We start from the raw sequence: 23,393 nt of genomic DNA, 5'->3' as shown, positions 1-23,393 counted from the left end.
CGGTTTCGTTCGAGTGTAATGGAGGCAATGGCCCTCTTCGTTTTTTTATTCAAGATTCATCTGCGCCTGCTATGCCCAATGCGAATAGTCAACTTGGCTGGAGGAACCCACAGACCAGACGCCTTGAAGCCTCCAGTGCAAACCATGAATGACGGCTTTTTGCATCCCGCATAGAAGAATAAAGCAGAGTATACAACCGAACAGTGGCAATAGACAATACTATTACGAAGCGGGATCCTTTCCCTTGGGGCCCGGCAGCTTGCCCCTGTTGGGTGCCGACGGCCCGCTTTGATCCAACCCTTGGTACGCGTCGGTATCATACCAGCCCTGCTCCGCCTCCAGCGAGCTCCTCAGCTCGCCATTCTCGGCCATCTGCTTCATGTCGCTCCAGTATGATAATCTTTTGACTTCCTCATGGGCATGTGTGATGGCGGCATCGAGGGCCTCGCGGCGCTTCGTCAACCCGGTTTTGTTCTCCGTCCCTTTCTCCGCCAGTTTTGCCACCGTCTCTTCGTGCTTTCGCATCAGATGACCAAGAAGCTGTTTTCGCGAAGCCTGAAAGACGAACAGTGACATGATCTCGTGCATCTCGCGTTGAAGCGCCTCCAAGTCGGCGCCGTGCTCGACGTAATTCTCAACCGCCTCTCGCTTCTCGCGGTCTATCCTGGCCAGACGCAAAGTCCGCAGCAAGGTCTCGATGTCCTCGATGTCGGGCAGGGGCTCATCGGCCTCTGAAATGGAAGCTTCTGCCGAGCTAAGCTTGCTTGGGGCACGGCTGCTAGCTAGACTTGTGCCGTTGGAAGTGCGACTGCGATATGATGCCGGACGGATGATGAAGTAATCGGTATTGAGTAGTTGAGGATCCGAGGGTATTGTTTCGAGTCTTTTCTTGGCCCTTTTGCGAATCCAGGCTCGCCTGCGGACGAAGGAGTTCCACCACCGCGCCTCGTGCCACGAGAATTTCTTGCCAAAGGCAAACGAGTACTCCCAACCGTCATCGTCCATGCCTTCCTGGTGGTTGATGCGCCACTCCGGCCACACCCATTCCCAGGTGGGATCGGGGACCTGCGCAGTGTGAATGCTCGTGGGAGATGTCTTATGGTATGCATTGGCTGTCGAAATAGGGGTTAGCACACGCGTATGGACGCAAATAAGCCATAGACGGCAAGGAGCACGCACTCCATGCTGGGGGGTCCAGTCCGCCGAGGGCCTGGGACGAGAAGAGCGCAATGCCACAGAGAAAGCCACCTCTTTCGTTTTCGTAGAGAATGTCTATGGCTGTCTCTCGCTTTTCTCGAGGTCTCTTGGGCATGATCCGGTGGCTGGCCTCGTTGAATGCGTCGGGTGTCGGAGCTAAGGGGGGCACATTTAGCATGGCGCGTTTGATAGAGATGTCATACCAATGCCGGGATGACGTATAACACACCTTGGACTTCAATCGACGGGCGCAATGCGGGGTGCGGCAGACTGGCTTCGTGCTGCAGCTCCTCTGTGGGCAAGCTTCGGTCTCGTTGAAGCTGTTCCTCGGCCAAGGTGAGTTCGTCGCGACTCGATTGCTGTGTCGCGGTAGAGGTGTTGCCCGTCCGCTCGCCCGCCTGCAGCCCTTGGTCCTGCTCCGTCTGTCCGGCAATGGAAGCCAGGTGCGAGCTCGTCGAGGCCCCTCGTGTCGCATCGTCGGAGCTCTGGGCCTGCACCAGCTCTGCCTCGTCATGGTTGACCAGGTCGATCTCGTGATCGTAGTCACTTGGCCGCAGGCCGGAGACGCGGCGAGAAGTGCGGACCCTCACCATGGCCGGTGCGGGGGAGGCATGCACATGGCCGTCGCCGGATCGCCGATGTTGTGGCTACTCCTGCGGCTGTTGCTGCTGCTGCTGCTGGTCGAGGACGTGGCCTGGCGCCCCGCAGGAGACCGCGGGCGTGACATGAAACAGCTATCGGATGATTGGCGTCTAGGATGTGCAGTCGAGGAAGAGAGAGAAACAAAGAAAAGGACAGCAGCGCCTGCACACGCAAAGAAAGATGGCCAACAAGAAAGATGAGGCTGGCAGGCGGGCGACCAAAGGAGGCGCTCAACCAAGCAGGATTTTGGGGACGGTGGGAAAATGAAATTGGTGGAGGCAAACGATCCCTTTCGAGGCAAGCAGGCGGGCACCTCGATGCACTTCAGGGCCGAGACACGCACGGGGGCCAGGGGAAGCGACGATGCGGTTGCTGAAAGCGGCGGGTGGGCTGAGGTGCTTGGGTACTTCTGAGGCAGGCAGGCAGGCAGGCAATGCTGAGCCACACTCACTCACAATGGGTCTTGCCAGGAACGATCATGAGAAATTGTCGGCGAGAGCAGCACGGCGGTGGACCTTAGGGACGGAACAGGGGAATGCAATAATGTTCAAAGACAAGAGATGCAAACTCTCGCTGCCGATCTCAGCTATGAGGGAGCCGTCGCGTCCTCTAGTGCGGCGACGGCTCGCGATGCCGGGCGTGCTTGGCTCAGCTTTATGGAGAGCGTGGGTACGTGTGTTTACCTACGTACTTCGTACACACACTTCGTAGAACAAGAAACCGGTGAATTGGGACGGCCGGGACGCGAGGGCGTGACACTGCATCCTCACAAGCAGGCCCAGCAACAAAACGGTTTGCAGGATGCTTTGTCGATGATGTAATTATTAGCGGGCGCTGCGAGCCTGGTACGTCCGTAGTCGCTGCTCAATTTGCGCCTCGCCCGTACAAGGGCGTTCAGCTTTTGGCTTGACCGTCGGAGCTCGGGCCGCCAAATTAATGATCGGCCGCTGGCTAGCAGGCCACCCAAGCCACCTTTGGCGTGCAAGGAGGATGAAAGGGTCTGCGCAGTGTTAGATTAGTAGCCGGCTCATCAGGTGACGTGAGCACTCATCGTCTCCTACCAGCGCCTAGCAGGCAGCGCAACCTCCCAAGAGCCCGGGCAGCTGCAGACAGCCCAGCCCGCCTTGCCCGCCCGCCCTGGAGACGGGCACAGCGGAGCGCTGAGGATGGAGGTACCAAGCCTCCACTGCGAGCGGAACGCTACCCGCTGCAGACCGGGGGGCCAGCTGGGCAGTGGAGCTCCAGCGGGGGGCCCACCCACTGTGCTGTACGATCACAGCCGATCGCCGTTCCATTGTTGGGGGGCGGAAGAGGGGGGAGCTTCTGATCCGCGATTGCTCTTTCAGACTTCCTCCGTGCGGTCGCCGAATTGTCACTTACACGGCGGCAGTTGCGCGCTGCGTCGTTTGTAGACGCGAATGCCTTTTCTTGCAGACAAAGACACAATGTGCATGGTGTTGACTACTTTCTTCACACCAAGCAAAGGGCATTCTCCTCTCTATTTCTGAGCAGCTGTGTCGTGCAAAAGCGAGCAGGTCTGGTCTGCTGGTCTCTGGGCACATAGACTCATTCCACCCACTTTCCAACAGCATCAACGCACTCGCACACCTACGTCATTGCCCACCTCCCCAGGGCCCCGGCCACCGCGACGAATCAGGCCTGCCGCATCCACCCAAGCAAGCTGTTGCTGCTGCTGCCGCCCGCGTCCAGGCATCAGTGTGCCATTCACGCTCCTCGCAGCCTGCCATTCGGGGAGCAGCAGCTTAATGCGCCGTCCGCTGTCCCAGTAGGAGGAGAGGGCTCCTTTTAGTTTTAGTACGTGCGAGAACCTAACGTACATACTACTAAAGTTACGTAGCTGTCCTCCGACTGCCGTCGCCCGTAGCATGCCCCCCGGTTCCCCATAAAGGGCAGCCATTGCAGTTAGCCGGTAGTTACCGATTCAAGCTTCGGCTCCGCGCCACCCTCACCCTCACCACCATCTCCTACTCCTCCTCCTGTTCCTCCTCCTCCTCTTCTTCCTCCTCTCTTCCTTCCCCCCCCTCTCTCCTCCGCCCGCTCTCCTCACCACTCGCGATATCCAAACACACCCGCCGCCCAAGCAAGCAACCAAGCAAACCCGCTCACCTCGTCCGCATCGTATCGCCCACCATGTCCAAGTCGCGGATGCCCCTCATCCTCGGCCTCGGTGCCGCCGGCGGCGTCGGCTACTACCTCTATAGCGCCGGCGGCAACGCAAAGGCCGCCGAGAACAAGTTTGAGAGTGCGTGTTTCCCCCCTCCCCCTACCCTCCGCCCCTGTGCCTTGTGCGCTGTGCGCTGTGAACCGAAAAAGACGGAACTGAAACTGACCCGGTGTGATTGTATTGGCACAGGTGACGTCCACAAGGCCTCCGCCAACGTAAAGGCCCATCTCCCCGGCAGCTCCCCCAACGCCGAAGGCCAGCTCAAGGGCTACGGCGCCCAGGCCGGCGAGAAGATTGACAAGGCTGTGCGTCTCCTCCTCCCCCCCCCTTCCTCACTCTTTTCCTCTTGCAACCGCCGTTTTCTCTACTTTCCCCCCTTCTTCAAAAGTGTGGGGGGCATTCGAAGGGAAAACGGCATGAGTAAGGAAGCACGCGCGATCGGAATCGGAAAAGACTGACGAGCTCTCTGCGCGCGCGCAACAGTGGGCCGAGGCCGACAAGCAGGCGTCCAAGCTCAAGAGCGAGACCGAGGCGTACGCCAAGGACGCCAAGGCGGAGGCCCTCAAGGCCGTCGACAAGTTCGACCACAAGGTCGAGGAGGGCGCCGCAAAGGCAAAGGGCGGCATCTCGAGCTGGTTCGGCGGCGGCAGCAAGTAACTGTAATATGGCTGGCTGGCTGGCTCCTCCTCCCGACCGACCGACCGGCCAGCGAGCGGAGCCAACCTCATCATCGTCCCTTCCCGGGGGGAAAACACACTGGCAGTTGTTGCGTGTGAGTCTGTTGATAATTGAACGTGTACGGCAGGAGTTTGGCTAGGTCAGACGGGCAACAGTGGGCGCTCCGACGAAACATGTCTGACGGCATGTAAGCGACGGCCTGGGATGTATGTATGTGTTGTGGTCTTATTACGGTGTACTGCGGATAGGTGAATAATGCTGCTTCTTCTTGTTCGCTTGAGTAATCTTTCTACCTGATGCTGGCGACAAAAGGGGCTCTGCCCTCTCACTGCGTCGCGACGAAACGATCCCAGCCCAACTCCTTGCCAGTGGCCCCACGTCTACGGAATGGTGATAAGTGCTGTACTACAAAAACAGGCATCGCCGTTCCCCCTCCCGACCTGTCCCTTTGCCCAAGCCGTTGTTTCTGCCGTTCCATATGTCCGTGCGGCATTCACGGCTCCAGCCCCGCCGCAACGAGCTTGAGCACCTCCTCGGTGCTCTTGAGCGCGTTCGCTGGGTCCTTGGCGACGGCCTGCCACGCCTCGCCGTGCTTGGGCTCGTTTTGGACGCACTTGGACACCACCTCCTCGCGCTTCACGTCGGTGCCGTGCTGGCACAGGAAGCGGTAGTACCAGGCCCAGCTGTCGCCGCAGTCCGGGTCCAGCACCAGCGCCTTCTCGAACCAGTTTTGCGCCTTGTCGAGCTTGCGGTCGCCCCAGAAGATGCGCGCCACACCCACAAACAGCAGCGCGTCGTTGTCGATCTTCTTGATGGCCTCAAGGCTGCGCGGCTTGCGCTGCGTCCGCGGCTCCAGGTGCCAGATCTGCTCCACCCACAGCAGCCCGCTCTTGGGCACCTCCTGCTGCGCCCGCGCCATCATCGACTTGGCCTGCGCGAGGTTGCCGGCCCGTCGCTCCAGCCGCACCGACTCGCACCACAGCTCCGCGCTCTTGGGCACCGCGAGACGCGCCCGGTCCAGCACCGAGCGTGCCTTGACCGTCAGGCCCGCCCGCTCCTCGAGCCGCGAGTAGAGAAGCCACAGCGGTACCGACCGGGGCACCGCCTTGACGCCCGTCGCGTACGCGTCCCGAGCCTGCCCGAGCCTGTCCAGGGCCTCGTAGATCTGGCCCTTTTGCATCCACAGCTTCGGCGACGCGGGGAACCGCTGCAGCGCCGTGAGCACCATGTCGAGCGCCGCGTCCAGGTTGCCATGCACGCGCTCAAAGGCCACGCTCTTCATCCACACGCGGTCCGTCGACGCCTGCTCTCGCGCAATCTGCAGCAGCTTGCGCGCCTGGTCGACGTTGCCGCTGTCCGACTCGAGCTTGACGGCCGCGAGCCAAATGTCCTCGTTGTCTGGGTTCTGCTGGAACGCGCGCTTGAGCACCAGACGGGCGCCGTCCACGGAGCCTGCTTGCCACTTCTCCTTGGCAAGCATCATCCATAGATCCTCGCTGCGCGGGCACGCCTCCACAGCCTTTTCGAGCAGCTGCCAGAGCGTGTCCCTGGTGCCGTGGTTCCTCTCCAGGTCGGCCGCCGCCGTCCACATTGTCTTGCTGTGCACAAAGACTCGGAGGGCATATGCGTAGATGGCCCGAGCAGTCGCATACTTGCCCCTGTTGATGCTGGCCCGCGCGTCCTCCATCCATATGTCTTTCCGGTCGTCGTCTTCATCCAGTTTCCAGCCCAGCGTCTCGAATATGATGTTCTGGCACGTAGCCGTTGCCCCCTCCTCCTCGCACTTCTCGGCTTCGCCAATCCATTCCTCGCGTGTGGGCATGGCTGATTCCTTAGCTAGCACCTGCACCGCTCGCTTCATGACATTGACCTTGTCCGCCTGGCCGAGCTGCTCCTGCAACCGCGCGGCCGCGATCCAAATCTCGTGCGACGTCGGGACGGCCTTGCGAGCCCTGTTGAGCACCTTTTGCGCGTTCTCTGGTGTCTCCAATCGCGCCAGGGCCAGCCATAGATCGACCGACAGGGGAATGAGTTCTGTAGCCTTGGCCAGCATGAGCCTCGCGTCGTCCGGGTCTTCCTCCAGGTTGACGGCCTCCTTCCACAGGGCCTCTGACTCCGGAAGGTGATCCAGCGCTTGGCGGATAACGCGCTTCTTGTTGCTGGGGATGTTCTCCAGGCGCATCGCCTCGACCCAAAGCCGAACAGATCTAGGGTTCGACTCGATGGCCTTGCGAGCAATTATCTTCGCGTTGGGCGACTCGTGATTCAGCCGGATGTTTTCGAGCCACGCGTCCTCACTCTTCGGGCACTGCACGCAGCCCTTGTCGATCGTCTTTCTCGCGGCAACGATCTTGCTCGCGAGCTCTTCTAGCCGCGCGGCGGCTATCCATCCCAGGGCGTTGTTCGGGTTCGTCTTGACGACAGACTGCAGCAGCTCTCGCACACGGTTGATATCACCGACCTGCGTTTGCCCATTCATCTGCATCTTGTTCAGATTGGTGATGTACCCCTGCGGGTCGATGGTCGAGGCGCTGCCAGCGACCGAGGACTCGGTGCCGGCACTCTGCGACGCCTGTTCGAGCCTCGACTTGAGCACCTTGTCGCGGGCGGCGCCAATTTCCGCAAAGTTGGTCATCGTCCCGTCGCTGCCTTCGCGTCCCGTCGCCGTTCCGTCGTCGGTGACTGTGGTGCTCATCTCGGTCGAGTCTCGCGCCGCCGCGAGCACGCTGTCGGGCACCGCGTAGAACCGCTGGCGCAGGGCCTGCTTGCTTCTTCGATTCTTTCCTGTCAAATCTCCGACCTCAGGCAGGCTGGCCCACTCGTCGTCCGTGACCGTGCCCAGCGCTCTTTTCAAGTCGGAAAACTGCTGCTGGATCTTGGGGTTGTTGCGCTCAAACTCTTCGCGCTCGGCCTGCTCTCGTTCTTCTCGCTGCCGCTTCCTCCGGTCCATGCGCTCGTCTACCCATTCCCAGATGCGATCCGCCTCCTCGTCGTCCTTGTCGTAGACGCCGCCGGCGAACAAGCCGACCTCGTTGTCGGGGTCCTGATAGCGGGCTTCGTCGTTGTCGTCGTCGCCCTGGTCGTCTTTGCCCTTCTTGCCGTCCTTTCCGTCCTGCGCAATTCCCAGCTGCGCAGCACGCTTGGCCAACGCCTCCTTAATCTGGTCCTCGCTAGGGCCGTCACGCGCTGGGCCAAGATCGGATCGCGTTGTGAAGCCCGTGGCGCCGCGACCAAGGCCCGCGACGTAGTTCTCGGGAGCCGGCTGGCTCAAGAAATCGCGTCGGCCGGACATGGCTGCGGTGTCGCACTGGCGATGTGTGGTGGGTGTTGATGACGACCACTCCGTAGGGGTTCGTTCACAAAAGGCAGTGTCGCCTTACCAAATGCGCGTGGGTGAAGTTGTCTCTTTCAAAGCCAGGGTGTCAGGCAAGCTAAAGATGGGTGCGAATTTAGCGGAAACCCATGAGGAAGATGACGTGGATTTTGACCACTGACAACCTAAATTGACACAGTGCTAGCCCTCTTATCGATAGCCCCGGCCGCCAAAAAAAGTTTCCCACTTCACCACCATCGCGCCGCCCCTCCACCGCCTCATACCGCCCCCCTCGTCCACCGCATCCTGCAGCCATGGCGAAAACGAAGCAAGCGAAGCGCGGCAGCGGGTCGAGCACGCCGTACGAGAGACCCGGCGGCGGCAGCGGGTCGGCCAAGAACACTGTCTTCAAGTTCAACACCAACTTCGGCCAGCACATCCTCAAGAACCCCGGTGTGTCCGACGCCATCGTCGACAAGGCCTACCTCAAGCCCACCGACACCGTCCTCGAAATCGGCCCCGGAACGGGTAACCTGACGGTCCGGATATTAGAAAAGGCCAAGAAGTGCATATGTGTGGAGCTGGACCCGCGAATGGCGGCCGAAGTGACGAAGCGAGTCCAGGGGAAACCCGAGCAGCGCAAGCTCGAGGTGATTCTGGGCGATGTGATCAAGACGGAGCTGCCAGCGTTTGATGTTTGCATTTCAAATACCCCTTACCAGGTACATGCTTATCCTCTCCCCTCGCCAACCCAACTTTTGGCCCGTCTGCTTACGCTCGAGATCAGATCTCTTCACCCCTCGTCTTCAAGCTCCTCGCCATGCCCAACCCGCCGCGCACCTCCATCCTCATGTTCCAGCGCGAATTCGCCCTCCGCCTGACAGCCCGTCCCGGCGACGCCCTCTACTGCCGCCTCTCCGTCAACGCCCAGTTCTGGGCCAAGATCACGCACGTCATGAAGGTCGGCAAGAATAACTTTCGCCCCCCGCCGCAGGTCGAGTCCTCGGTCGTGCGCATCGAGCCCAAGATCGGCAAGGACCGGCCCAACGTCAGCTGGGACGAGTGGGACGGCCTCCTGCGCGTGTGCTTTGTGCGCAAGAACAAGACGCTGCGCGCGAGCTGGCTCGGCACTAAGGAGGTGCTCGCCATGGTCGAGCGCAACTACCGCACCTGGTGCGCCATGAACGGCGTGCCTGTCGACGACTCCTTGATCGATGACGACGGCGACGACGACGGCGGCGATGCGGACATGGTTATGGACGGCGGCGGCGACGCGCCCGCCGAGGACGGCGCCGCAGACGAGGGCATGGACGTTGACGCCGACGACGCCCCCGACTTCTTCAAGGAGATGCGCGCCGCGGGCGCCGCCATCCCCAAGACCAAGAGCAAGCGCAAGAAGACAAAGGTCGCTGAGCTGGTCCGCGAGAAGATCCGCAAGGTCCTCGAGGACGTGACGGAGCTGGCCGACAAGCGCGCTGGCAAGTGCGACGAGAACGACTTCTTGCGGCTGCTCTCTGCTTTTAATGATGAGGGCATTCACTTTTCCTAACGGCCGCCCGACTATTTGAGCGTGTTTGACGAGAGATGCCATGTTCTTGGGGCTCGTGGGGTTGGTCCAAGGTGTGCGGCGTTTCGGCGTGTCTGAAAGTCAAAAGAGTATGGGATATATATACATTGCCGTCAATTTCTGGAACTGAATTCGTTAAAGCCTATTATGACCTCATCTTGAGGCATGAATCGCCTTGCAAAAGACAACAGCTTCGCGTGTGTCTGGCATACTCTCTCTTCACCACTCACTCACTGATCTAGTCTGCCTACCAGGACCTCATTCTCACAACCTCATCCATCACCCGTCTGGTTGGTCATCCAGATCTTGCCTCCCGTGCGGCCGTAAACTTGCTCATCTTTTTGGAGTCATCAGGTCGCTAATAATACATACAGACCAGAGTTGTCACACACTCCACTATACCACCCTGTTGCCATCATCTACCATCACTCAGAATAAAAACAAACGAGACCTCCACTTTATTGAGAAAAGCAAAAGGTGCTATGACGCCTCTATCGCTTGGTATGCTGTATTTTCCCTTTGTTTCGCCAGCTTTCTTGTCTGTACCGTCAGATTTGCTCCGCTTCGGCGTGGCACACCACCCGTGATGCTTTGGAGCTTTGAGACCATGGTGGTTCGCTCCAGAGGCGTGGCGGGTTCGGTGAGCCCCCGTCCTGTCTATAACCCAAAAAGAAGCAAAAGAAAACGCGACAGTGTTGCATCTCCACCTCTCCCGCAGGATGTGTTTTGGAGATGCCCTTCAACGCCAGCACTCCTCAGATGCCATGCACGCCCGCTTAAGAAACACAGGGCCAGAAAAAACAAAAGAGAAGAGAATGCCTGTGGAGGGCATTATGCTGTCAAGGGAATGCTGAAAGGGTGTTGTTCGGTTTGCGGGAGGGATCGTTGGCTGAGTTGGGCTTGACAGTGGTTCGCCCCGACACGGTGGCGCTACGAATGTGAGCGCTCAGGGGGAGGCTGTATTTGACCACACCCTTGATGATGAGGTCAAATTCGTTTTGGTAGATACGCTCCCACCGCTCCGAGCCACCTGCTGTATCGTTCCCGGGATTGGCCAGCTGCATCTCGGCGCTCGACGTCGAGCTGCCCTGATGGAACAATGAGCCTTCAAAAGTAAGTGGACTGTCGAACTCGGTGATCCGACCGAGTAAAACATTTGGTCTAGAGTCGCCGTCATCGCCTTCGCCGGGATCTTTGGGCGGGTCATTGATTGGATCGTCTCGAGCGTAAAAGTCATTAGGGTTGTGTGACCTCCATTCCGAATCCGTGCCAGCGTGTTCTGATTTGGCGAAAATCTCCAGGTTCGCGTGGTCGATGGTGACGACCACGATATTGGGGTTGTGTGCCTTGACGGTGAGATCATACATCAACACTTGCTGGCTAGTCACCACGTTCGTGATGGAGACTATCTCGATGCCCGTCATAGGTTGCGACGTCGCAAACATGAATCCAATTGCCCCAGTGATGACCAAGAGGAACATCATGGTCAGGACAAGACAGGCAGCAAAGCGGTTCAGATACGAGGAGCGTCTCGTATATGTCTGCGATTCCGCTTGCCGCAGGTTGTGTGGCCCACGCCTATTCCGCCCGCCGCGGTAAGAGCGGCCCTGCTCAAGTAGAGGTGTTCGTTCGTCGTCGGCACCAGTGGTGTCATCCAAATCGTAGCTCGAAGACATTTGCATATTGGACCGCTTAGTGCTTAGGTGTCCGCGAGCAGAGTGGTAGTTGCGAGGGCTGGGCGGTCCAGACGAGTTTCGGGACGTGGTGCTGCCTAGCTTGGATTTGGCAGCATTGGGGAACGGAGACTCGTTGTCGAACAGCGAAGCATGGCCGTTGCCAGGTTGACGCCCCCATCTACCAATATGATGATGGTGGCGGACAGTGCCTCTGGCAGAACCGCCAGCGCTCCGCCCAGTGCCCTTGCCGTCCTCCTCACCAGGGGTCAAGCTATCGCTCGCATTGCCGTTGAAAGTGTTGACAAACTTCATGCTCTTCTTCGGGACCGGTCCGTGAGGGTGGCTAGAACTGTGACTCCCATCTTGCATGACGCCGTAGATGGATCGGAGGTTTTGGCGGTCTGCTTGGCTTGCCATGGACGTTGCACTGGGTGTCCGGGAATGAAAGCGTCGGTTTGATCGCTCGGCGGTGTCAGGCGGGTTAGAGTCATACACAAATGTTTCTTCCGAATCAGACGTGTTGGCCTCGTCGACGGCGCTGGCAATTTTGGCCTCGAAGATATCCGCCTTGGAGCCTAGAACACGCATCAGCAAACAGTTCAATTTTCCTAGATGCGAGTCGCCTTACCTGTTGCCGAGCTAACAGCCGGCTGCTTTCGTGTAGGCTTCTTCTCCTTTTTCTTCGGTTTGATCGTTTCCGTACTTGGTTTCGCCTTGAGGGTGCCGTTGCCGCCTTCCATTTTTTGGTTTGTAGTAAGCGCTATTTGGGGTACGCTGGGAACGGTCTCGGTCTCCACCGTCATGTTCTGTGTTGAGCCCTCGGGCTTCGATGACTTCGACTGCTTTGTCGACAGGGCGCTAGACTGTCGTGAGACGAGCGGAGGGGGAACCGAGGTCGGCCTCCTCGCCTCGTTCTTGGCCACCTCGCTCGCAGACTGCGAGCCAGAGATACTGGGCTTGGTCTTCTGCATCGCACCAGTATCGCTCAAGGCAGCGTCCGCGTATGGGTCGGCGCCGCTAAGCTTCTCCTTGATGTGCTCCACCAGTGCGCTGTCGCGGGGGTGCGCAGGAGAGTTATTCTGGCTGACCTCTTGGACGGTCTCCAAGGGGCCGCGAGCCGGAGTCCGAATACCCGACTGCATGTGCGAGTCATCTGTGTCGCTTTCTGGGGTCGGCAGTTGGGGATCAGAAGGGTGTGGCGACGGAGTTGGCCGCTGGACGCTGATGGACGGTGGTTCCTGCTCGCTTCGTCGAGTAGCAGCAGCACTTGGCTTCGCCAGCTGCGGCGGCGGTGACCGTATGCGCGGTGAGACGGGCCACTTGGGATTATCTCTAAGCTCCTGCACTATAGGCGGCTTCTGTGGCGTCGGAGCCTGTATTTGCGGCTCCTTGCTTGCTGGGCGTAAACTTGGTGTTGTGGACGACGAGAGCGCCCGCGGGGCTGACGTAGTAGGTTCGGGGATGCTCGTCCTGGCAGGCCTCGACGGGCTCGGGTCGTGCTGGCTATTATTTCGAGAGCGAGAGCTGAGTCGTTGTGTCGACGAATTCCTTCTTGGGTTTCGAGCGGGAGATCCGTCTCGGGAGGCTATGGGAGACTGGGAGTTGGAGTTGGCCGCTGACGAGTTCTTCGAGGTCTGCGCGCCAGACGCGGGCGCATATGCAGACGTCAGGTTGGAGCCGCCCGAGGCGGCGGTCTGTTGACCCGTCATTGTACTCGCCGTGGCCGGCGCGGCAGGTTGTGCAGCGTCACCGGCGGGCGGAGTCTTGGCCGTGGGTGCGGGAGGGTCGTTGCGCTGCATGGCTCAGTGGGTTTGATGTTGGCAATGGAGGTCGATGGCTAGTGTCATTGTGGGTGGCTCGTCATGGATGCAGTCTGGGGATGATCGGCGAAGAGAGCCCGAGCGTGATGCCCAACGCCTGGGCGTCGCGTTGCAGTGCGGTGCGGTGCGTATCGCCTCGGCACGTCGCTGGCTTCGGTCTGGACGTGAGCGACTGAGGCCTGGCCGTGCGAGACTGCGTGGAGCGTGATGCAGGTGTAGGTGGGATGCGAAGAGTGCCTGAGAAGACAACGCCGGGAGGGACGGGGTCTTTTGGTGTTGGGGTGCTTGTTGGCTGCAAAAGCCCTGGGGCCAAGGAAACGTGGGAAGTCGAGCGATTGAGCAGGGGAGTCCGGGGGGGGAGGCGACGCCGGGCGATTGGACGCTGGCGATTTAGCGCGCAGGGAACCTTATGACAGAGGTGGCCGTCGGGTGCTGGCGCTGCTGTGGCACACCCACCTCAGGCGTCACTTCAGCGCTGCTGCGATGGCCAGGGCAGCGCAGGGCGTGCAGCGTAGTGGAGGCCGTTTTTTCTCACAACAGGTCGGGCTGTCCTGGGGTGTGTGGTCGCTGATGGGGGGGACCAGAACGTCCTGGGGCGAGGAGGCGACTGGGGCGGACGGGCAGGCGTGGCGTGTCCTCAGCCGGGAGGGAAGGCGGGGACCGGGCTGCGCCAGGCCAGGCCAGGTCGGAAGGGGGACAGACGGATGAGGTGGATCGAGGTGAATGATGTCGTCGCGCGAGGCGTGATGTGCGAGGTGTGAGGTAATGTTGGCCATCAGCAGCGCAGGCCACCCGCCATGCGCACCGTAATTTTGGCCTCTGAGCACTGTATGCGCACTCGCTGCTTGGCGTACGCTCGTCCGTGCGAAGTCTGCAGGCAGGACAGGGCCACAAGCGGAGGTTCCGTTGGGCGCTCTCCCGGATCTGCGCGAGCTGCCCGGCGCAGTGAGGTCGGAGGCGGCCGAACGACGTGATGTTGTTCTCGCGGTGACAGCAGTGGCGCAGAGGCAAGACGGGAAAACCAACGGGAACGGCTGTCTCCGCGGCACGAGAGCTGTGTAGCCGTCCGTTGTCCTGTCTGCTGCTCTGGACGGAGGGAAGGGAGAGGCGACCGAGCGTCGGCGTGCGGAGAGCAGGCGAAAGAGAGAGAGAGAGGCTTGGAAGGCAAGGACTGGCCCGTCCTTCTGGTTCCAGAAGCACGACTGGGGCGGAAGCTTCAAGGTATCCCCCGGCAGAAGACGATGAATTCGAAGCGACTGACAAAGACGGACAGACGACAGGGATCCGTCCCGTCGCACATCCCAATGACTGGCGTGTACTCGAGCAATACCTCAGTCTGTGTGTCAAGCTGAAGACGCGTCGTCCTTTGGTCGCTGTCTCACTTTGTACCGCGGAGGTACACCGCTGGGGGCCGTGCTTCGGCGTCCTCGAGCAGGGCGGCGCCCGCAAGGTTACAGGGCGGCGCAACCAACTTGGAAGGCCACGCAAGTCATGAGGCGCTGAGTGTCTCTACCTGGCTATCACACACTCTAGTGAGAATTTCAAAGTACCTCTACACGGCGACTAGGCACAAGTCAGTGTAGCACTGTGCCCACAGGGTCTCCGTCGCTGACGGCTTCGCTTTCCAGCACGCTGGTGCAAACTTGACTTCCGCGTCCCCTGTCTTCCTTTATTACCCCCTCAACAGCGTGAAGGCAAGATTGGGCCATGAAAGGAAGCTACTTCAACACTATCACCCTGATGTAGGTACGGGATCGCACTCCAGACTCCCATCTACTACTACCTTCACTCCAGACTGACGGTGAGCGGCCTGCCACATGACTGGCACGAGCGCAATAAGCACAATGAATGGACAGGTTCAAGCTTTTGCTAGCCCATCGGCAGCCGCATCCGCATTCCCGAGAGAGACATGCAACGACATGGTACTACTACTACCTACTGACGTGCGAAGTACTTCGTAGTGACTTAATTAGCAGACGCCTGGTTTGTCCGTGACAAAAAGGGCGATCACCAAAGCACGAAGTAGCGGTCATGAAATCCACAGCAGCGCTGCCAACAGGGGAGTACCTTGCTTCCAGTTATGTGGACATGGGGGGGTGCTCTCCTTGACAAGAACTGAATCTTCGACAGGGCTCCTCAAAAGAGCGTGTTCCAAAACCAAAAACCTGACCCCTGTCCCCGGCCCCCACGACCTGCCAGGCCAACACGCCGGAGCTCAACATCGCGCTCGCCAGGGAGAGCCCGAGACTGGTCGCCTTACAAGGTGGGTTGGGTGGGTGGTGGTGGCACGATACCTCGGCGCCCCAAGATCTCAAATGTCTCAGCTGGCCGGCCGGCCAAAGATACGTGGTGCGAGCCGACGCGAGCAAACATGGGCTTTGCACCTACCAAGTACAGTATGTATGTGTAGACGACACTTGTGCCGCACGTCACGGGACGGTCGCTGGCCAGGACTACCGCGCTCTGCTTTCTGCGATCGATGATTGCAGGCGCGTGCATGCCCGCGTGCTGGGGACTTGGGGCTCCTGCACCCGTCCTGTCAATCGCGACGAGGAGGGTGGTGCCTGGTCATGCACGCGGCCATCGGGCGGACGACGCACCCCACACGCCGCTGGCACACGACGACAGCGGCTCGGCCAGGACCCAATCTGGCGGGTTTGGCGGATGCTGTGGTCCCGCTGGTTACGCTTGGTTCGCAAATGTCCTTCGAAACCTGTTTGGGGGCCTGGAGCGCCGCAGCATATGCTCCGGGGTCAAGTCGCGCGATGATGATGCTGTGTCATCGCGATGCACCGACGATGAGGAGGTCCAGATCGGTCTGAATGTGGTCGCGCGCCGCTGCATGCATCCAGTGCAGGTAGCATCTGAGGAGCGCCAAGAGCCGAGACGTGAAGGGCCGGTCGGTCGTTGAAGCGTCTGTCTCCATGCGTACTATGCTAACAAGGCATTTGCTGGACATGAGCATCCTGGCAAAAGGCATCCGTACATGCTACGTATTACCCAGCCGCAGCAGCTAATAAGGTACCTAGTAGTTCCAGGCTGGCGAACCTCGGAACTGCCCGCCTCTCAACTGTCGGTCAGCGGCATGTCAGCCCAGCCCACTGCAGCATGCCAACGCCCTGTGTCATTGGCGCCTGCAAATGGGCGGGCATTTTTGGTTGATGCATGGATCGCGGGTCGCCTGAGTGGGTAGGTCGACGCTCATCAAGGAACGGAACGGTTCTGACGACGACTGTCACCTGGCAGCAGTACTAATAACTGTACGGGCAGTACTAACAGGTGCAGCAGTCTGTACTAATAAAGTCAGCGTCAGGGCCGCGGGCACCGGCTGCACAGACCCAGGGCAGAGCTACATCGTGCCCCTTCTCTGGCAGCCTCTCACAGCGTGACACGCCTTCCACCAAACCCCCCCCCCCCCCCCCTTCTCCTTCGCGACCTTCGCGAGGCGCCCCATGCCCACACGCCAACGCGAACAACCTACAGCAACCAACAACGACACCAGCAGCAGGCACCCGCGAGAGCAGAGCGTCCCCAGCCATCCCTGCCGCCATCCACACGACTTTGCGCTGCAGGCGGCGGGCCGTCCTCGAACGCGCGTTCTCTTGACTGCACGGCTCGCGGTCCAGCCCATCGCAAGGTTCATAACTGCCGTCCATACTGCTGCTACGCACGCATGGACTATGTCCTCTGGACAGGGAGAGGACCATCTCGGCCGGTGCCTGCGCGATGCCGTGCGCCCCATGACACATACATAGCACAACAACTTCACTGCCGATGGAGGGACGACCACTCACCTCCCTGTCTCTCACGTTGCCTGCATATGCTATTCCCCTCATGAAGGGGGATGGATGAGGTATCCCCGCGCTTTGGACCCGATGCACTCTGCTTGACGGTGTAGGGCCTGGCACCTCTCTCTCTCCCCCCCTCTCTCTCTCTGTCGTCCCCTCGCATGCTCCCGCGGCCCGCCACTCTTTGGCCCCAACGAGGCCAGAGCTACTCATACGGTGCAGGTCACGCGCCGGGGGGCCCTGTGTCATGGCCCCGGGTTCCTGCGCATGTCTCCATCAACAGCCGGCTTTCCGGGCGGGGAAGGGCGGCGTGCCCTCGCCAATCCTTTGCGAGTTGTCGCCCGCCTCGTCTCCAAAGGCGGTGTCCATAGGTAGGTAGCAGGACTATCCGCTATCAGGCCCCCTTTCTTTGGGCCTGCCTGGCCTTGCTTGGTCGGTGATGCTGGTGGGCATGGGGCGGTTGGTTTCTCCCACCGCGGTCGCCCATAAAGCTACTACTAATAAAGTATCTGCACCTGTCCAGCAGCCACTGCGACCCGCCCTTGCCTGCCACTCGTGAAGAAACCAACCAGCACTTCCAAGGTTGCTGCTGTCATACCGTGATACCCGTCAAACAACGCCTCGGGGTAAGACTCGCGCGCATCAAATCGTGTAGGTCCTCTCTCTGTCTGTCGCAGGCTTCCGGAGACAACGACTCGCCCTTCCTCGGCACTGGATACCCCGAAAGTGCATTCCGAGCCTGTGCGTCTTGCCTGCCCTGCTCCGTCGGCCGGTCCGGGCTCACTCAATGGGCATGCATCTGTCGTCCGGTCCGTCCCCTTACCTTGCCTGCCTGGCAACCTACTAACGGCACAGCCAGAGCACAACGGGGTTCTCCCGGCTCGCGACGCAGGTGGCAAAGTCGTAATAGAGCCAGCCGGCGTCCATGTCCTTCCGCGCCATGCCACGCCATCCAAATCCGAACCCTCCCTCCCCCCTCGGCAAGCGTAAGACGTGTAAGACCTGCGGCGCGGTTGCTAGGTCCAGAAACGGGGGGAACAGTGCAAGACTTGCTGCTCGTCGGGCATCAACACGACGTTATTCTCTGCGACTATCGAACACACAGCCCCCCTCCCTCCCTACCATCCTGCGCACGACCCAACAGCACTGAGCCTGTCGTCCGCCTGCACGTAGGCCTGAGTAAGGTTATCCACCTCCGCATCTCAAAGAGAGACACAAATCGAGGGGGTGCTCCTCCGCCTTTCGTGAACCGTAGAGGCATACGTCTGATCTACTCCTGGCCTCTCTTTACCTCTGTCATGTTCCAGCAAAACGGAGCTGTTCCCGCACCGCACACGCACAACCTCCACGTCGTGGCATCTCATGAGTCGCCTTCCCCCCCCGGTGCATGTCTCCACGCCCGGCGCACGCAGCCGCCCGACCGGCGGATGTAGTAGGAATGGAAGAGAGGCCGAGCGGCTGACCAACCGACCGACCCGTCCCGACTGAGCGGCTGTACAAACTTCCCCATTCCCTTCGTGGGCCACTGCCGTTGTCGTGATCGCCCCGACTCGCAGAAACGGATCCCATAGGACCGAACCCACCTCTTGATTGGTGATATTGAGAGATATGCTGCCGCTGCTCCTTCTGGCATCTGCTCCCGAAGCAGCGCCTGGTCTCACGGTCAATTCGTCTCGCCTTCCATTGCCCGGCTTGGAGCCAAAGTGCCTCATCCAAGGAAGGTCCTGGCCGCCCATGGCTAGGGAATGCCTCCCCGATACCTGCGGATGGAGAATTACGTTGGAACAGCTTGGACGGTGCTGTTTGAGCACACATGCATGCATGTAATCGTCCCGCTGCCTGTTTGAATCAGCAATGCATATACTTTGTACTCCGCGGTGACCTTAAATAGTACACGTCAACGGTGGTCAGACCAAGACTCTTGTTGGTTTGTTGGCTCTCACGCCCTGACAAAGCCAAACATGGTGTGCCGTTCCTTCTCTTCTTTCCCCCGTCCCTTTTCCGCTCACTCCCATGTGGTTTATCCAAGCGCCCCGCGTATCCTAGTCACGGCACAGAAGACGTTTGTAAATGTTTTTGTCTTCCCGATGAAGAATAAAGATGAGTCTACACGCCCCAGACGCCCTCTCATGTGTCCGAGATATCTCATATCAACGTGACCCAGCCCGTACTGCACCCGTACGGGAACCAGGAAAAGAATGGGGAAAAAGGCATCATCACTCCGGGATCGTGCTGCCCGCGGGCGGCGCCTGCGCCGACGCCGAGTCCTCCTTCTTGGCGCCCCAGCTCCATCCCGAGTACCAGCTCGATCGCTTGTTGTCCTTAACCATGTCCTGGTTCTCCTGCACCAGGCGCAGCGGCCGAGGTTTCGCACCCGAAAATGTCGTCCCCTTGTCGCTGTGCGATCTGGGCGGAGACTGGGAAGGCGGCGTTGACACGTTGTCGTTGGAGTCGCCGCTCAGGCTGGATGTCTCGCTCCTCATGCCTGGGAAGTTACCCGAGGCGGAAGGAGCTTGACTTCCGCTGGAAGCGCGGCCCGCAAAGAATGAGTGCGAGTGCCGGGGGTTGCCGAGCGTGGGCGACGCCGGTCCCTCGGGGCCCTTGTACATCTGGCCGACGAGGCTTGCGGCGCCAGTGAACTGATCACTCTGCGGCCTGGACCGCCTCGTGCTGGCAGATCGCCCAAGATTGCCGATGGGGATTCTCGGGGCCGTCTCCGGATCAGTGTGCGCCGAGCTCGCCGCGTTGGAGGCGGGCATGATGGAAACGGGCCGCTGTTTGGGCTTTGCCTGTCCCACAGCCATCGACTTGGCCCGTTGCAGCAGAGATGGCCCGCTCGGAACGGGTTTCTCACCAGGCGGCGCAGGAAGGTCCTTGTTCGTGTCGGGTACTGCGGCCTTGACGTCGCCCGACTGGTCCAGGATGTGTTCGAACTCCTGGTGCTGAAGAAGGCGCTCGATAATCTTGTTAATATATAGCGTGAGGGCCTTGTTCTGCTCCCTCATGGCCTTGAGCTCGGCCTCGAGGCGGCGGTCGCCCTCACCCTCGGCGGCTGCAGCGTCAGAAAGTTCGTCGGCGAGGCTCGAGCCGCCTGTCTTGCCCTCCAGAGCGTTCAGTGCATCCTGGTTGGCACTGGCGCCCATATAGCTGAAGTCGCTCTGGCCGAAGTCGCCCTTGAGGGTCCTCTCCTGGAGAAGCAACTGATAACTCTCGTTGTCTTCCATGAGCCTGGCGTTGGCCATACGCGCCTCCATGAGCAGACGTTCAACCTCCTGAAGCCTCCCGCCGCCTTGGTTCTCGGATTCAACGAGCTTGATCTGCGCCTCTGCGAGTTCCAGCCGCAGAGACTCGATGAGTTTGTCCTTTTGCAAGATGAGTTTTGAGCTGTTTCGGGAGTCGCTGCGGTGGAGGGATGATGGAGGGGCGAAGCTGCCGCCGTCGAGCGACGGAGACGAGCTAGCAGCTGCAGGAGGAGAGTCAGTGACAACTTCCGGGCAAACGGGCGCCGGGATCAGCCAGCGGGGCGAGGACATACTTTGTCTGGACGGCCTCCCATCGTCATCGGTGTTGTTTCTCTGGGCGAGATTGTCCTTGAGCCGCTGAATGACGGTCTGCATCTCCTCTTCCCTGTTCGCCAGCTCCTCCTTTTCCTTGAGGATCGCGCTTCGCTCCGCCTCGTAAATATTCTCCATCTCCCGGATCTGACGAGTCGCATCTCGCTTTTCATTCCTAAGGGCCTCGAGCTGCTCCTCGTACTCGTGGACCTTCTCTTCCAGTCTCGCCGACTCCTTCACCACATCATCCAGCTTGGACTGCAGCACGTCGACCTGCTTCTTGTACTGCTCGGAGGACTTTTCTTCCTTTTCCAGGCGCTGCTGAAGATCCTCGACGGCCGAGGCGCTCTCGGCTCGCGCATCGGATTCGGCGCTCCCCAAGGCGCTGCTGTCTCGACGTGCAGCGGCAGCGCGGGCCGACACTGGCGCGCCGCCTCGGACGGATCGGGTTCGAGCGTGGGCCGTTGGCGTTGATGACCGTTGCGCATTGCGCGCTGGTGATGTGCCCGGCGAGGAGGCGCCGTTATCGGCCGTTGACACGCGCCCTACACCGCCAGATGGCGGCTTCTTGGAAGCCGATGTCGACATATCGCTCGGTTTTGTTTGGAGGAGTTGCGCCGGGGCGTGCGTTGTTGGGGGCTACGGAAGAACCGCAAGGAAGCAGGACGCGGCGCTACTTGATGTTGCGCCCCAATAAGTATGCGGGTAGCAGTGCAGTCAGTGTACAGCTGAGTGTTGCAATCGTACAGTCGTGTACAGTAAGTACCGGGGGAGGTGGTGCATGTGTCGAGGATCGCAAGCGGTGGCTGTCGTTCAAGATGCCACAATGCCTGTCCCTTCTCGCCTGCCCACCGATTTGGGGGTGCCTGGGCTCCACCTGACTCGTGAACAGCGTCAGTGCGTTTGGACCCGGGGGGCAACGCGGGAGAAGAGGGTGAAAAGCCCAGAAGACGACGGAGCAATTATGCAGCAACTGACGAGGTGCGTGGCTGCTGAAGATATGGGTTATTGCTTTGTTGTTGATGGAGAGAAAAGGGTCCACGGGCTTCGGAATGGAGGATGGTCAGCGCCTAGTCACAGGTTCCTCCGGTTCACTGGATGGATGACCACCCACCACCCTCCACGGTTGAGGGCTGCTGGCCGCCTCGCGCCGCTGGACACTTGGTGCAGACCCCCTATAATCACCGCGACCAGTCCGCCCAGGATATGGAGGGCCGCGCAGGGGGTGGCCAGGCCACATGGAGCTAGCGTCCTCCGGGCTTAATCTCAGGCCCCCAAGGCTCCTGAGATAGTCGGCCACGGGATCTCCCTGCTTGACAGGCCACCCTCCTGAGCATCAAGACGGTACCAATGAGTACCTTTCTGATCACCAAGGCGTTCTCTGCGGGCGCCCAGAGTGCCTCGGGAGCTGGTTGTGCTTGTGATCGATACCGGGCTGAAGGACGCCCGCGCACCGCGCTGGCTCGGCGTTATATATCTGCAGGCAGCGTGTAGTACTCTGGACATGCGTGACAGCAGCTTCACGGCTCAAGCATCAGCCCTGCGACAAACCCACATACTTTGTACTCGGTCCTCGGCTCCGCAAGCCACCAACGTATCACACTGCCTCAGCGAATTGGCAGCCCCAGGGCGGTCATCTCGACTGCCCGCGCGTCCGATTACCGAGCAGTCGCGGGGAACGACTACTAGAGAGATGATCCGATCGGTCCTTCCGCGTGACATACCCGCCGTCAATTTGCCCACGTTTTGACGTACCAAGGTTGGCGAACAGCTTCGCTTGGACATTGCTCTTGTTCGGCGAGATTGAGCGGCATGACTGCTTTGTGGAATGTCGAAATTGCGAGTAGTGAAGCACGCCCTTCTATTACACTACCTATTATTGAAATGAACAAAGTACTTCGTAGGGCATGATTTACTACCAGGGCGTGATATGACGAGGGTCTTTGCTTGCGCACGTCTAGGCCTAGAGTCGCGCATCAAATGTTGCACGGAGCCCGAGACATGTGGACCGTCATCATTCAAAACAATGACATAAGGGCAACAACAACCAACAGCCACGAGCAAATAGTCTCGGCGGCTGCCCTGCCAACATTCACAATTGAGACGAAACATAAAGGGCAGTATCGGTGGCGGGGAGTAAAAAAGGTCATCAGATTTATTCTTAATTTAGCGAGGTGACCATCTCCAGTGATAACAGCTCCTCATAATACAGAGAAGCTGCAGCACATGCAGAGAGGGACTACTTGCGGCCGTGCAAGGCCGAAAGATCCCTCTGATCAAGTCGCTCGTGATCGCATAACATTGACTGGTATACCCTCAAGTGCCCGTGAACCCGTTTTACCCCGAACGCCGAAAAATGCAGAGCTCCCTTGCGGGAACTTACGCCTGCTGGTCGCTCAGGATGTCGGAGTCACCAGCATCGAGGATGGCCATGGTGGAGCAGCGGAAGAGCTTACCGCAAGCGGTGCCGAGCTCAATCTGCAGCGTAAAGAGTAAGCCAAGGTGAACCCTCCAAAGTCGAAACGACTTTTTCTCTGGGCAGATCGCTAAGAACGCTTGGTTCCTGCTAAGCAGAGACTTGCTCGCGAGAAGCAGCCAGGCTTGACGAGGCCGGCATCGCACTGTGAATCACAATTCGGGTGAACTTACGTTGTTGCCGCCGAAGTGGTGGATGGGAGCCTTGGACAGCATGGAGTAGTACTCCAGCTCGCTCTTGCGGAGGGGAGGGGTGTTGCCAGCGATGATGATCAGCTTGGCCTTGCCGGAACGAAGGCTCTTCAGCGTGGACTTGTAGCCAAGAGTGACTGTGCGTGTCTTCGTTAGCACCCATATCAATTGCGGTTGCGGAGGTATGGAGGCGCAAACACACCCTTGCCGGACTTCATGACCAGCGCCAACTTAGAGTTGATGCTGTTGGCATCCTTCTTGCTCTTCTTCTGAGGGGCCATTGTGTCGGTATTGGGCGGCTGGCGA

At 59.7% G+C, this 23,393-nt stretch overlaps 8 protein-coding genes across 8 annotated transcripts; 3 read left to right on the top strand and 5 right to left on the bottom strand.

The window, feature by feature from the left end:
* Nucleotides 1–21: 21 nt before the first annotated feature.
* Nucleotides 22–2,472, bottom strand: JDV02_006867 (uncharacterized protein). Its single transcript, XM_047988301.1, has 3 exons — nucleotides 1,427–2,472; nucleotides 1,180–1,353; nucleotides 22–1,112 (listed from the first exon to the last, which is right to left on the bottom strand). Exons 1-3 carry the CDS (start codon nucleotides 1,788–1,790, stop codon nucleotides 223–225), a joined length of 1,428 nt encoding a protein of 475 aa, XP_047844295.1. The 5' UTR covers nucleotides 1,791–2,472; the 3' UTR covers nucleotides 22–222.
* Nucleotides 2,473–3,806: 1,334 nt separating this feature from the next.
* On the top strand, nucleotides 3,807–4,977 carry JDV02_006866 (uncharacterized protein). The gene is made up of 3 exons (XM_047988300.1): nucleotides 3,807–4,102; nucleotides 4,214–4,329; nucleotides 4,508–4,977. The coding sequence occupies exons 1-3, from the start codon at nucleotides 3,991–3,993 to the stop codon at nucleotides 4,679–4,681; spliced, it is 402 nt and encodes a 133-aa protein (XP_047844294.1). The 5' UTR covers nucleotides 3,807–3,990; the 3' UTR covers nucleotides 4,682–4,977.
* prp1 (U4/U6 x U5 tri-snRNP complex subunit Prp1) lies at nucleotides 4,959–8,083 on the bottom strand. Its single transcript, XM_047988299.1, has one exon. The coding sequence runs from the start codon at nucleotides 7,992–7,994 to the stop codon at nucleotides 5,196–5,198; it is 2,799 nt and encodes a 932-aa protein (XP_047844293.1). The 5' UTR covers nucleotides 7,995–8,083; the 3' UTR covers nucleotides 4,959–5,195.
* Nucleotides 8,084–8,282: 199 nt separating this feature from the next.
* On the top strand, nucleotides 8,283–9,725 carry DIM1 (18S rRNA (adenine(1779)-N(6)/adenine(1780)-N(6))-dimethyltransferase). The gene is made up of 2 exons (XM_047988298.1): nucleotides 8,283–8,737; nucleotides 8,803–9,725. The coding sequence occupies exons 1-2, from the start codon at nucleotides 8,330–8,332 to the stop codon at nucleotides 9,562–9,564; spliced, it is 1,170 nt and encodes a 389-aa protein (XP_047844292.1). The 5' UTR covers nucleotides 8,283–8,329; the 3' UTR covers nucleotides 9,565–9,725.
* On the bottom strand, nucleotides 9,657–14,266 carry VAC7 (Vacuolar inheritance and morphology protein). Its single transcript, XM_047988297.1, has 2 exons — nucleotides 11,887–14,266; nucleotides 9,657–11,833 (listed from the first exon to the last, which is right to left on the bottom strand). The coding sequence occupies exons 1-2, from the start codon at nucleotides 13,055–13,057 to the stop codon at nucleotides 10,422–10,424; spliced, it is 2,583 nt and encodes an 860-aa protein (XP_047844291.1). The 5' UTR covers nucleotides 13,058–14,266; the 3' UTR covers nucleotides 9,657–10,421.
* Nucleotides 14,267–16,415: 2,149 nt separating this feature from the next.
* Nucleotides 16,416–17,391, top strand: JDV02_006862 (uncharacterized protein). Its single transcript, XM_047988296.1, has one exon. It carries the CDS (start codon nucleotides 16,531–16,533, stop codon nucleotides 16,831–16,833), a length of 303 nt encoding a protein of 100 aa, XP_047844290.1. The 5' UTR covers nucleotides 16,416–16,530; the 3' UTR covers nucleotides 16,834–17,391.
* Nucleotides 17,392–18,039: 648 nt separating this feature from the next.
* JDV02_006861 (uncharacterized protein) lies at nucleotides 18,040–21,537 on the bottom strand. The gene is made up of 2 exons (XM_047988295.1): nucleotides 20,402–21,537; nucleotides 18,040–20,329 (listed from the first exon to the last, which is right to left on the bottom strand). Exons 1-2 carry the CDS (start codon nucleotides 21,006–21,008, stop codon nucleotides 19,083–19,085), a joined length of 1,854 nt encoding a protein of 617 aa, XP_047844289.1. The 5' UTR covers nucleotides 21,009–21,537; the 3' UTR covers nucleotides 18,040–19,082.
* A 1,262-nt stretch (nucleotides 21,538–22,799) lies between these two features.
* Nucleotides 22,800–23,368, bottom strand: RPL30 (60S ribosomal protein L30; the record flags this gene model as incomplete). The annotated part of the gene is made up of 3 exons (XM_047988294.1): nucleotides 22,800–22,898; nucleotides 23,070–23,224; nucleotides 23,290–23,368. The coding sequence occupies 3 exons, from the start codon at nucleotides 23,366–23,368 to the stop codon at nucleotides 22,800–22,802; spliced, it is 333 nt and encodes a 110-aa protein (XP_047844288.1).
* Nucleotides 23,369–23,393: the final 25 nt, after the last annotated feature.

Source organism: Purpureocillium takamizusanense, chromosome 6, assembly GCF_022605165.1.
Source record: "Purpureocillium takamizusanense chromosome 6, complete sequence".
Lineage (NCBI taxonomy): Eukaryota > Fungi > Ascomycota > Sordariomycetes > Hypocreales > Ophiocordycipitaceae > Purpureocillium > Purpureocillium takamizusanense.
The sequence above is the reverse complement of the archived record's forward strand: the minus strand, read 5'-3'. Positions and strand labels throughout refer to the sequence as shown.